Below are 13742 nucleotides of genomic sequence, written 5' to 3'. Positions count from 1 at the left end.
ATTAGTATATTTAAAAAAAATTATAAAAATTGCAAACATAGAGAGTAAACAGACTATTATAATGAACTTTCATCTACCCATCAACCAGCTTCAACAAGTTTTCATTGTTATATTAACAATATACCATTCTCATACCTTTCCATAATTTCACCCACTGTGCAACCCAATTATTTATTGTTATTATCTTTTTATCATTATTGTCTAGAGGTTTACAAGTAATTTTGACATACACTAAAGTGCACAAGGCTTAGTTTAGCTATACCATTTTGACAAATGGGTACATGCATGTAACTTATATAAACATAACATAGATCATGTATATCTTCCCAGAGATTTCATCATATGTTTCCCCAGTCATTTTCTCACCTCTACATCCATCAGAAGTAACCACTGTTCTGATTTTCTTTACATTAAGTTAGTTATACTTATTCTAAAGCTTTATATAAATGAAATAATACAATTCATACTCTTGTGTCTTGATTCTTTTCACTCACAAAACATGTAACTAAATTACATGTACCGGGAAACAAACAAACAAAACTCCTAGTACTTATCTACCTATTTCCAGGGAGAAAAACAAATGAATAAAATATTCAAGGATTCAACAGTAAAATGATGTCCTCACAGGAAAAAAAAAAAGACATACCCAGATGCCATACGTCCTTCTGTAGTATACTTCAGAGTAATGGTATATATCTATTATCAGGAGGAAGTTGAGCTATGTCTCTTCATCTACTAAAGTTTATAGTTCACTCACAAGAAATCATAAACTGTATAATTTTCCCATTTGAAAGTCTAATATCCAGGCAATAGCTCTGATCCAAGTTCCTGTGTTTTCAGAGTATCCTCTGAGATACCACACCCCTCTTTTTAGACAGTGTCGAACAATGCTCATGAGAACTTCCTTGGTTTTGATGCTATAAACAATGCGGTTGGCCACAGGTGGGAAGAAAAGGTAGACACTGGCCATGACGGTCTGGAAGAAGAGAGGTAAATGGTGCCCAAAGCGATGTATCAGGGAAAGAATGATTATGGGCACATAGTACACAAGCACAGCTGAGGTGTGTGACACACAGGTGTTCAGAGCCCTCCACTGTCCCACCCCAGAAGCAATACCCAGTACTGTATGAAGAATCAGCATGCAAGAAATCACTATCAGCAATGAGTCTAGCTCAAATGTAAAGGAAATGACAAAGAGACCCAAGATGCTATTGGGGTGGGTATCTCCACAGGGCAACTTGATCAGATCTGAGTGGAGGCATAAGAGTGTGTGAGGGTATTGTGGCTGCAGAAGAGCAGATGCTTCAGGAGAAGAAGCAGTGGGAACACGAGCACCGTGAAAGGCAATGGTGACACCCATCCTGCTGATGTGGAGAATTGTCAGAACGATGGTATATCGCAGCGGGCTGTATATGGCCACAAAGTGGTCTACAGACATGGCCAGTAGGACGCCTGATTCCATGAGGGTAAAAGAATGCATGGAAAATATCTGTAGCAGACAACCACCAAAACTTATATTATTAATGCCAAAAAGGAAAATGCCCAACACAGTGGGCCCGGAAACAGAGACACCAAGTTCCACAAAGGCCAACATGGCCAGAAAGAAGTACACAGGTTGGTGCAAAGCAGGATCAAACCGGACGATGTGAAGAATGATGCCATTTCCTAGGAAAATGATAGTGTACATCAGGCAGAATGGTATAGATATCCAGATGTGCTCTGCTTCAAGCCCTGGGATCCAACAAGAGTGAATGTTGCAGGTGTGAACTCAATGGAACTATTGTAAATGTCATGATGGGACTTCATCCAAGGATACTGAGAAGCACATGGACACTGGAAAATAAGTTGTTAGTTATTATACATAAAATCCTGAGCTCCTGACAGTCATACTGAGGGTATTTTCTTACAAAAGAGATGGAAAGCTTATTTCTAAAACAAGAGCATATGCAAACCACAGTATATGGAAGATAAATCTGACTAGATGTGTGGAAGAGTGGCCCTACATGAACTACAAGCTAAACACTTCTTTGTTTAATAGAAATCTGTGCATTAATAGAAATATCAAGCAGGATTATTTATAGCGGTAAAAGGCAATGATAGTAAGCATAGAGATGACAGCTTCATGTGGAAATTGATAACTGATGGATCTGTTAGGTTTCTGTAGTTTGAGCAAGATTGAATTAGTAGCAAAATTAATGCAAGAAAATAATAAAGATAATTCACAGTTCTTTTAATAGACTTATGGCCTTGGGAAAGTCACTTAAGTTATCTGAGATCCAACATTGTGATATAAACACTGTAATAATAATAATACAACATAATATATGCTGTTTACTATTATATTTGGATTATTTGGAACATACTAAATGATTCAGATGATAAAGAATCTGCCTGCGATACAGGAGACCTGGGTTTGATACCTGGGTCAAGAAGATCCCCTGGAGAAGCGAACGGTTACCCACCCCAAATTCTTGCCTGGAGAATTCCATGGACAGTCCATGGGGTCACAAAGAATTAGACACAACTGAGTGACTAACACTTTCAGTTTTCAAATATTCAACACATGAAATAAAAACAATTTAATATATTAGAAAAGAGGGACAGTTTCTTCCAGTTCTTAATATTTTGCAATGTCTTTTTTTAAATTTACCATTTCATTCCTTCTCCACCTGCTATCCATGGACAACAGGGAGCGCTTCTCTGTATTTTGCAGGAGGGTCAGTGTCTCTTGTTGAAATCTGGGATCCAAGTTGAGAATATCACCAAAGCTATCAGGATATCACAAGCTGAGTATGATGGTGGTACTAGGGCTCAGGACCAGGGTTCTTTATCTAGGAACAAGTTTATACACACTAAAATTCTTCTCACTTGTAACAGAGCCTTGTGTATTAAGATAGCGGTCAAAGATAGATTTCAGGATTGGCTCAAGGATGGGTGTGGTGAGTGAGGATGAAGTCTTCCTCTCCTATTGAGCTAGCACTTTTTGTAAAGTATAACCACTTGAATGATGGTAAATGTTTACCAATCACTTCTCTGAATAAAAATGCCTTGACCTGTACCCATTGCCAACTTCTTTGAATACTCCCATGCTGAGCAATTTCAAGCAACAAACATGGTACCACTGAACGCAGAGCCAATATGTGATATGTTTGTAACCAGCTTCCTCAAACTGGTACAAACCAGAACCAGCACAACATTGGGCTTAACTACAGCTGGTCCCACATATCAAGTGGAACTGAGAGCAGGCACATCAATCCATGCATCCCTCTCCTGCTGTTTCCTTCCCACTGGGCTGTGGATATATTTGCTGCTGCTGCTGCTAAGTCACTTCAGACGTGTCTGACTCTGTGTGACCCCTTGGACTGCAGCCCATCAGGCTTCTCCGTCCATAGGATTTTTCCAGGCAAGAGTACTGGAGTGGTCTCCCTTTGCCTTCTCCGTGGGTATAGTTGCTACCTCTCCTTATATGTGCTTAATTGATTGGCAGGGGAGGCAAGATGAGTCAGGACTCTTCCAGGAGCAATTAGCCAAGATGACTATTCTTAGAAACATCAAATATGTATTTCAATATGTACTTAATTGGGCTTACATTACATTGAATTTATAGATCATTTCCAAGAGAATTATTAACCTAATAATGAACAATACACAATGAGCAAAGACCCCTTCAAACATTCCAAGACAACAGTGCAGAGATGAATTTAGGAGAGAAGCACAGACAACAATATCCTAATTCTTTTCTAGCATCTACAAACACCCAAACCCTCAAGCTGAAAGTTTCTTTAACATTGAAATATTTATTCAAGTGTTTTTTCTTAATTCTTATCATATTTCATACATTCTAGATGTGAAATTGGCATTTTCTTATTTCTCCACTGCTGTAATCAAGTAAGAAACCTTGTGTTTTAAGATTTATGCCACTTAAACAAATATTTTGTCATCATGCTGGAATCTGTTTATTCTCTTCCTGCCCTTCATTCCTTGAAGAGCTTTCCACTGAACCAGAAGTGTCTTTGTTGCAACTCTTGTCAAGATTTTATTTAATGTCATTTTCTGTGAAGTCATTTTTCTATAGATTATTGGCAGTAGGGCTAGATTCAGTTTGGTGACTTGAGTTTTTAGTGTCTATATTCATAACAGTTATTATCATGCTCCAAATTAAAAATTAAATGCTAAATCCCTTATATGATGTATTTATTTAATTATCAAACCAATAAGAAAGATACTAAAATATCATCCCTAAAATATACTCCCTTGCTGAAATTAAAACAAATATAATATATGTCAAATCATAATTTAGGACTTCAAAGGTCAAGGAAACATCCTTTCATTTCTTATGTTGACTACTATATATAGGTGTGTTACAGAAAAAGAGGAAAAACAACTGGAAATTTTGCAAATATTCAAAAGAATGCCTCAAAGCTTTTATTTAGTTATTTAAGTGTAAAACTGAAAAAAGTGTGAAAGTGTTAGTTGGTTAGTCCTCTCTGACTCTTTTTGACCCCATGGACTGTAGCCTACCAGGCTCCTCTGTCCATGGGCTTCTCCAGGCAAGAATACTGGAGTGAGTAGCCATTCCCTTCTCCAGGGGATCTTCCCTATCCAGGGAAGGAACCCAGGTATCCTGCATTGCAGGCAGATTCTTTACTGTCTGAGCCACAAGGGAAGCCCCAAGTAATGTCAAATTTCATATTCTCATGACAGGATATTAGGTCTTGAAAAAGCAGAGACTATAAAAATGTTTAATAAAAAAGAAAGAATTAGGTGAAATCTAGACACAAGTGTCTGCCTCCAATGCGGGAGACCTGGGTTCGATCCCTGGGTTGGGAAGATCCCCTGGAGAAGGAAATGGTAACCCACTCCAGTATTCTTGCCTGGAGAATCCCATGGACGGAGAAGCCTGGTAGACTACAGTCTACAGGGTCACAAAGAGTCAGACACAACTGAGTGACTTCACTCACTCACTCAGACACAATTTATAGATAATTACATTTGGTGTGTTTAAAGCCTTTTTTATACAAGATTCTGGGTAAATATTCTGATCTTTAATTGCCTTTGTTTTTTTTTTTGTTTGTTTGTTTGTTTGTTTTGTCCTGGGTATAAACCTTTCCAATCTTCTAGTCCCTCCATGAAATCTTCATTGATGATTTGGGCCTAAAATCCCCAATATGTAGAAAAATTGACTCAAAATATACCATGTACCTATTTTTTATAGTGGACTTTATAGGATATTAGTGAATTAGAAATTATCTGATTTCAGAACTCATGTTTTAGCTTAAGAAGTGGGTACAGACAAAAATAACTATAATATGGTGGCTTCATGCTATTCATCCAAGTATTTGCTGACTTTAGCAGGAATGTTTTGTATTTCCGCTGAATTTATTTTATCAGAATTTCAGCGGAATGTTTATAAAAAGTGTACAGCCTCTCACCACTCCTACTCCCCCGATCTATACAGGAAAAGCCCGTCTGGGTTGAGTCCTAAAATATGTTTCTCTTGTTCACTGTTATCTTTATGTGTCCTTAAGAATAAGTTAAAAGACATGATAATAGAATGTTTAGCTTGGAGAATTGAAAATGACATTAATTTAAAATATTGTTTTTTAAACTCTTTAAGAACTTTAGGAAAAATGCACTGGCATTGGCATTTTGGGGCAGATCCTAACAGTTTTTGGTGTATTTTAATGTTTTCGTGAATTTCATTTATTCCCATTCCTCACTGAAACAGACTTTTAGGCAGTGAGTGTTTTATTCAGAAATAACCAATATTTAGCCTTTTTTTTTTTTTTTAACGACATATGCTGATGGGGGAGAAAAATAAAATCACTTGGTCCTGAATCTGTTTGGTCCTTACTCCATAGATAATGGGGTTGAGCATTGGGGGCACCACCACGTAGAGGTTTGCTACTAAGATATGGATGTGATGAGGAATGGTTTTACCCCCAAAGCGATGGGCAATAAATGAAAAGAATGCTGGAGCATAGAACATAAGTATGACACAGATGTGGGAACCACATGTGCTAAGGGCCTTAAATCTCGCAGTCCAGGAAGGTATCTGAAACACTGTGCAAAGGATCATTGTGTAGGACATAATGATGAGCATTATATCCAGTCCTGTAGACAGCAGGGCCACAGTCAAGCCATAAATGACGTTGATATTGATATTGTCACAAGCCAATCTGGCAATGCCCATGTGCTCACAGTAGGAATGGGGAATGATGTTTCTCCCACAGTATAAAAGTCGATGTACCAGAAAGATGAATGGAAAACATACAATAAAGCTCCTGACCACAGCTGCTATGCCAATCTTCCCAATGGCTGAGGAGGTTAAGATCGCAGTGTATCTCAGTGGATAACAGATGGCCACATAGCGGTCAAATGCCATGGCCAGGAGAATAGCAGATTCTGCCACAAAGATGAAATGTATGAAGAACATCTGGGATACACAGCTACCAAAGGATATATTCGTGGAGTGGAACCAGAAGATGGCCAGCATCTTGGGGGCTGTGGACGTGGCGAGCAGGACATCTGCTAAAGCCAACATGGAAAGGAAGAGATACATGGGCTCATGGAGACGCTTCTCGGTCACAGTTAGGAAGATCAAGAAGAGGTTACCTACAAGAGCAACAATGTACATAACACAGATGGGGATGGAGATCCAGGTGTGCACATCTTCTAGTCCTGGGATTCCAATTAGGAAGTACCACATATCCTGAGGACTGGTGTAATTGTAAGAGGAAGGAGCCATCTGTGACTGCTTATTCCAGACCCAGGACCTTCAGGGAAAGACCATAGGGCTGAGCTCAGGTTCATGTGCACCACTTTAGTCCCTGTGATGTCTGATCAGATTTCTTTTCTCATCTGTTATTATGAAAGGACAGCAAGATAGATTAACTAGCCTAAAATTGCACTCTTGATTCCCTCCATGGAATAACTGAATCTTGTATCTTGAAAAAGATATCAGTTAATATTTAGTAAAAGTGTAATATGTGTCATAATACTTTACATATATTAACTTATTAAGTTTTCACCTTAACCTGTTGAAAATACCTTTATGATAATCCATAACATGGCTGTTGTTATCCCTATAAGATGGAAAAAAAAAATTTCCAAAGCTTTTAGACTCTTGCTCTAGGTCCCACTGGATTTAAAATCAGCCAAAGTGAATTTGAAAGCTTTGAACTAAAACACCATCTAACACAATCTATCAAAATAAAACTAGTTACAAAAACATGTTATCAAAATATTCACTGATCATGTCTCTGAGTAAAATAGACAGATGTTAAATTGAAGTATACAGCTTATGGAGGAGGGAAGGAACTAGAGTTTGACAAAATAGGTTTCAAGGTATATGCCCTCTTCAACATTAATGAACCACCAGCTTGATGCTAAGCCCTATGCCAGGCACTGAGGATACACAAGTGAATCAGAGTGATCCTGATCCTCCAATGCATTTCTTAAAATTGCAGGATGCACATTGAAAACTCAAACTATGTACAATGCCAGACTGAGTTGGCTTCTTAGATGGACTTGCCTAGCATTTGGTAAAGGAAAAAATATATTCTATCTCACTTCTATCACTGTTTGAAAATTAGACTATATATTTTGTATTTCTAAATATCACCACAGCAGCAAACCACAATGATTTCACATTATAAAGCAAGAGTCCACAGTTCTTCAGAAAAAGAGAAGGACTTATTTGTTTATTGATCAAATTTATTTGATTTGTTTATTGACTTATTTATTGATTGATCAAAATTTTCTTTAGTTCCAAAGGAGGGTCGATAGAAACAAGGAAGATGCTGAGTCAAAAGGCAGGCTGGGAGACACAGTATGTGTGTGTGTTTGTGTGTGTATACACATAAACCTATAGCTGCAAGTACAGTTATAGACACATGTATAAAATAAGCAGATTACACTCTTCCCTAGTCCCTATTCTCAAATCAAAGTTAGTTAAATTTCTTATTTTCCGAGAAGGCATGTGAGCTTTAGAAACAGATTCCTCTTCACTCCTTGATTCTACTGCAATTCAGTATATTAATTAATGAACAGTATGCTTTACTATGTTTATTGTTTATTAAGTGTTGCATATTCTGACCTATTGCTTTATACTATTGGAATGTTCCAATTTAAACTATTGGACTTCCCTGGTGGCTCAGATGGTAAAGAATCCACCTGCAATGTGGGAGACCTCGGTTCAATCCCTGGGTTGGGAAGATCCCCTGGAGAAGGGAATGGCTACCCACTCCATTGCGTGGAGAATCCCAAGGACAGAAGAGCCTAGCCGGCTACAATCCATGGGGTCACAAAGAGTCGGACATGACTGAGCAACTTTGTGACTGACTGATTAGAATGTTCAGACCCCTGTTTCTTGAGTTACAACTTAGAAGATAAAATACTCAAATAGTCATCCCCATTAGGCCTTTTCTTAACTGATATGTGATTTTTTAAAAATGCTGGAATAAAATTGAGATTCTTATGTCTGTGGATCTACTTTTTAATTTAATAAACCAATTATTCCACCATTTAACATATAGCCAAAATTAACTGCTTGAAATTTCTTTTAAAATAGATTTATATATTTCAGAGAGTGAGAGTAAAGGTTAATTTTGAAGTGTGTCTGGCACATATCTATGCCAGAGCCCTGTATATGAGTGAAGTATAATTATAGGGTAGGGGTTTAGAGTTGGGCTTCATCAGGACATTAGAGATGGGGGAGAGAAGAGGAATGTGATTGAAGGAAACACTGAAATGAAGATGGGAAGGAAGGAAAACAAATTTTCCTATCTTTCTTCTAACTGCCCTGGTGATCTTTGGGGACATCCATGACCTGCTTTAACTGTAGTCTTATAACCTGCAGTTATTAATTTGTAGGTCTGGGGATCAGGGTATTACTCTGTAATATTACTGATGGCATAATCTGACTGGGCCTGAACATGTGCACACAGACAGCATGTGGTTAATGGAAACAGTGTAGTTCTAGGGCCACATAGAATTGTATTCAAGTACTGGTGAAGTCATATTCTAACTACATGACTATTAAACAAGTTACTTAATTTGAAGTTTAGTAAGATATCTACAAATAAACATCAATTAAAATATGAGTCAATCACAGACTCAGAAAATTTATGATTACCTAAGGGGAATGAAGGGCAGGGGTGGGGGCAGGGGGAGTGGGGAGAGATAAATTAGTAGTTTGGGAATAACATATACAGAATACTATATATAAAATAGATAAACCAAAAAGACCTACTGTGTAGGACAGGGAACTATACTCAACATCTTGTAATAACCTATGATGGAAAAGAATAGGAAATATATATGTATATGTATATAAAACTGAATCACTTCACAGTCCATTTGAAAATAATACAGCATTGTAAATCAACTATACTTCAATTTTAGAAATGTGAATAAATTCTGTAGCTAGTATTTTATGGTAGTTGATATATAACTCAGATATATTTTTATCCTCAAAACATGTAACTAGGGCACATGCAAAATTATTATCATTAAGACCAAGACAATTGTTACTTTGAAGAAGCTTAATTTTCTAGACTTCAGTCTTATGATCCACTAAACAGCTACTCAGCTGGTTTAAGGTACCCAGAAAGACCAAGACTTATTTTCTTATACTAGACATATGGTCTCAATTGATAATTTTCACTCCAAATCTGGCATTTTACTTTTGTAAGGTGAAGGTCGTTCAGCATAGTCATGAACACTTGGGCTTAGAAATGGAGTCTTATTCTTGTTCCATCGCTGATGCAACATCTTTGTTACATACAGAAGGCAGTTACAATCTCTGTTTCAGTTTATTAATCTGCCTAGTCCAGAACCTGACATACATTACATATTCACTAAATTCTATGGAAAAATCTATGCATATATTTACATGCATGTGCATATATACATTATAGTTAATTACTAAGCTTGTTTAACTAGTGAACCTTGTTTTTAACTTTTGGAATATAAGCTTAATCTTCTAAACACAACATTCAAATCTTCATATCAAAGAAAAATGACATCAACAGATTTTAAAAGAAAAAAATATATATTTCTGCTCTTTGCAGAGTGCCCATTTAATAAAACACACACACACAAACACACACACACAAAGAAACTGCAATTGCAGGTCACATACAATTAATGTCTAATATTTCATAGGTCAGAGTTGAAAGAAATGCAAGATATTTAAGTTCTGGAAAGAATGAGCTGTTTCTGCAGTTTGCTGGCTTTTTTTTCCTTCTATCTTTTTCTACATGTTTTAACTAAACATTACTCAGTTTACTTACCTATACTTTCTAAGCTCCTGAAGATATTTAACTAGTTGAGTTGCCCCAAATCTAAATAGGAAATCTGGAAGTGTCTATTTATATTTCCTTCTAAGCATATCTCAGACCCAAGATCATCACCCCCGGGGGACTGAATTTAACTCCTGTCACAGAGATAATTTGGAGCTGGCTCTGGTACATAACCCTCAGGGAGAAGCCCTCTTATTTTCTCTTGCTTTACAATTTGTGTGGCTTTTGCTCTGGCAAGAACTCCTGGACACCCTAGTTAATACATACTGTTAAATATCCAAGTTTCCTTTATGTATCAGAGACTCAGATCACAGCAATGATATCTTGTCTCCATGGAGGCATCTGAAAATTTGAGTTGTCAATGCCACATATTGAAGAACTATACACTTTCGAGAAGGCATTTAAAATTGGATTTTGTCATCTTATTTACCTTGAAAATTGAAGGCTCTTTGGCTTCATCCCTCTTTCATTGGTCGCATGGTAGGACTTGTCAGCATCACAGAGAATCTGCCAGCATCACAGGTCCAGAAATACTATTCAGCTACTGCAGAGATCCCTTTCACCCTTTGAGGGATCCAGATGGAGGAAAGAAGAGGTGAAAACAATTCCTTGATAGATGGGACTCAAAACTGACTCCATGCATATAAAAGATATTTGTGGAGGAAGATGTTTTCTCATTACCTTCTTCAAGTGGATCTTTCCAAATACCATTATATGCTGATACTTAGCAAGGACTTCTGGGAAAATTTTTTTACCTATATAAGTGTAAATTTCCTATAGATATGATGCTTGACCATTAGCTGACTTTAATTGGACAGTCAATGCTAAACTAGTACCTGAATCATCGAATAAGTTACCTAGACATTTTGTACTCACTGGCTAAGAGAGGCTATATCTTATTCAGTCATTCAGTTCAGTCACTCAGTTGTGTCCAGCTCTTTAAGAACCAATGGACTGCAGCAAGACAGGCTTCCCTGTCCATCACCAACTCCCAGAGCTTACTCAAACTCGTCCTTTGAGTTGGAAATACCATCCAATGATCTCATCCTCTGTCATCCCTTTCTCCTCCCACCTCCAATCTATCCTGGCATCAGGGTCTTTTCTAATGAGTCAGTTCTTTGCATTAGGCGGCAACAGTATTGGAGTTTTAGCTTCAGCATCTGTCCTTCCAATGAAAATTCAGGACTTATTTCCTTTAGGATTGACTAGTTTGAGCTCCTTTCAGTCCAAGGGTCTCTCAGGAGTCTTCCCCAACACCACAGTTTAAAAGCATCAGTTCTTCGGTGCTCAGCTTTCTTTATAGTCCAACTCTCACAGCCATACGTGACTATTGGAAAAACCATAGCTTTGACTAGATGGACCTTTGTAGGCAAAGTAATGTCTCTGCTTTTTAGTATGCTGTCTGGGTTGGTAATAGCTTTTCTTCCAAGGCACAAGCGTCTTTTAATTTCATGACTGCAGTCACCATCTGCAGTGATTTTGAGCCGCCCAAAAATAAAATTTCTCACTGTTTGCATTGTTTCCCCATCTATTTGCCATGGAATGATGGGACCAGATGCCATGATCTTAGTTTTCTGAATGTTGAGCTTTAAGTCAGCTTTTTCACGCTCTTCTCTCACTTTCATCAAGAGGCTCTTTAGTTCTTAACTTTCTGGCATAAGGGTGGTGCCATCTGCATATGTGAGATTATTGATATTTTTCCTGGCAATCTTGATTCCAGTTTGTGCTTGAAAATATGTTATTACACAAGTGTAAATGCTGTTTGGAAGGACAGACACTCAATGTTCCCAGTATTTCAAATACTTTCCATAAAAAGGTTTTGAAACCATAAATGACAGTTAACGGAATAGTTTCTCCTTGACGGTTTGGATGTAAAAAAAGAACAGTACTTATCTGCCCACTTGCCCTTGGAAAACCAATTAAGGGAACCAAAGCATGTTAAAGGAAAAGATATTGAGGAAGAACAATGAGGAATTACGTGACCATAAGAATTGGCCTCTGCATCTGAGTATCTGGTGGTGATCAGAAGAATAAAGACTATAATCCAGAGGAGGAGGCTATAGGCTCTACTGATAATTTATTTTAATATTTCCAAATTTTGGAAATATATAGATCTAGTTGTCCCATTTACTTGAAAAGTTATGCATTTTTGGACCAAAAGCTTTTCTTAAGTAATGATTTCAGAGATATATAATCTCAAAATAGCAGTGAGCCTTTACTAGTTTAAAATCCAGCTCTACTAATATCCTACACAGATGAATTAATCATTATTAATGACCTTCAGTGTGTTCAATCTCTCATAGATATCTATGTGGCTTCCCTGATGGTTCAGTGGTAAAGAATCCGCCTGCAATGCAGGAGAGGTGAAGAAGCAGATTTGATCCCTGGGTCAGGAAGATCCTCTGAAGAAGGAAATGGCAATGCATCTCATATTCTTGCCTAGAAAATCCCATGGACAGAGGAGGCTGGTGGGCTCAAGTCCATGGAGTCACAAAGAGTCGGACACGATGAGCGACTGAGCACTCACACACAGGTATCTATAGTCTGTTACCTGGACTCTTGGGGCCGTGTGTTTCAGGAAAATAATTTTCCAGAGTTTAGAAAAGTTACAAGATCATATTCTTGATGTTATATAATCATATCACTGGGATCTTGATGATTACTTCATAATTCAATAGATTGACATTATTTCAAAGAGCCTATGAATATTTAGCTATGCAGAATAAATAAAGATGATAAATATCCTTACATCAGTTCACGTCAGATTTTGCCATCACTTTAGATCAAGTCGTGCAGCCGAAAGCTTCAGGTATCAAAATTCTGTGGATTTCAAGAGACAGATAAGGGTTCATGGTTTTGTAACTAAGGCAGTGATAGAAATTCGTTGGGCTTAAGCTTTTATGTTGATATTGAACTGATGGGCATTTTAGCCCTAAATCTGTTTTAGCATTTAAGACGTTCAAAACTGATTCTGGGGAGCTGTTTGATAGGCAAAATAGAGTCCTGAATGCTAGTTCCTCAGTTAGAAAGTGAGAGAATTCTCATTAAGCTTTCAATTTCCTATAGGACCTAAAAAGGAAACGGTTAGAAAGGAACCCCAGATAGTCCTTACTTGGGACAGCTAATGTGGACATAACTGGATACCTTCCTTCTTTTCATTCTTAAGACAATGCTGCTGGGAGTTTGTATTAAACAAAAAAGCATAACTATTTCCTTTTCCTTAGTAGGATGTATCATTTCTCAATGATTGGGAGCAGTAATTCAGAAGCCTTGAACTTTTCTCAAAGTAATTTGTTCTGACACATTGAAGAATACGTTTACTGACAGCAACTATTCTGTCCACTTATTCTTTGTAAATCACTTTCCTGAGGATCTTTATCTGGGAAGAATCACTAATGTAGTATCTCTTAGATTTGTTACTATAAGGAACTTAAGGTT

At 37.4% G+C, this 13742-nt stretch overlaps 1 protein-coding gene and 1 pseudogene across 1 annotated transcript; both read right to left on the bottom strand.

The window, feature by feature from the left end:
- Positions 1 to 763: 763 nt before the first annotated feature.
- On the bottom strand, positions 764 to 3063 carry LOC133260984 (olfactory receptor 51I2-like; annotated as a pseudogene).
- A 2635-nt stretch (positions 3064 to 5698) lies between these two features.
- Positions 5699 to 6748, bottom strand: LOC133261290 (olfactory receptor 52Z1P-like). The gene has a single exon (XM_061439793.1). The coding sequence runs from the start codon at positions 6746 to 6748 to the stop codon at positions 5789 to 5791; it is 960 nt and encodes a 319-aa protein (XP_061295777.1). The 3' UTR covers positions 5699 to 5788.
- Positions 6749 to 13742: the final 6994 nt, after the last annotated feature.

This window comes from Bos javanicus, chromosome 15 (assembly GCF_032452875.1).
Source record: "Bos javanicus breed banteng chromosome 15, ARS-OSU_banteng_1.0, whole genome shotgun sequence".
NCBI lineage: Eukaryota > Metazoa > Chordata > Mammalia > Artiodactyla > Bovidae > Bos > Bos javanicus.
This window is presented reverse-complemented; position numbering and strand designations above follow the sequence as displayed.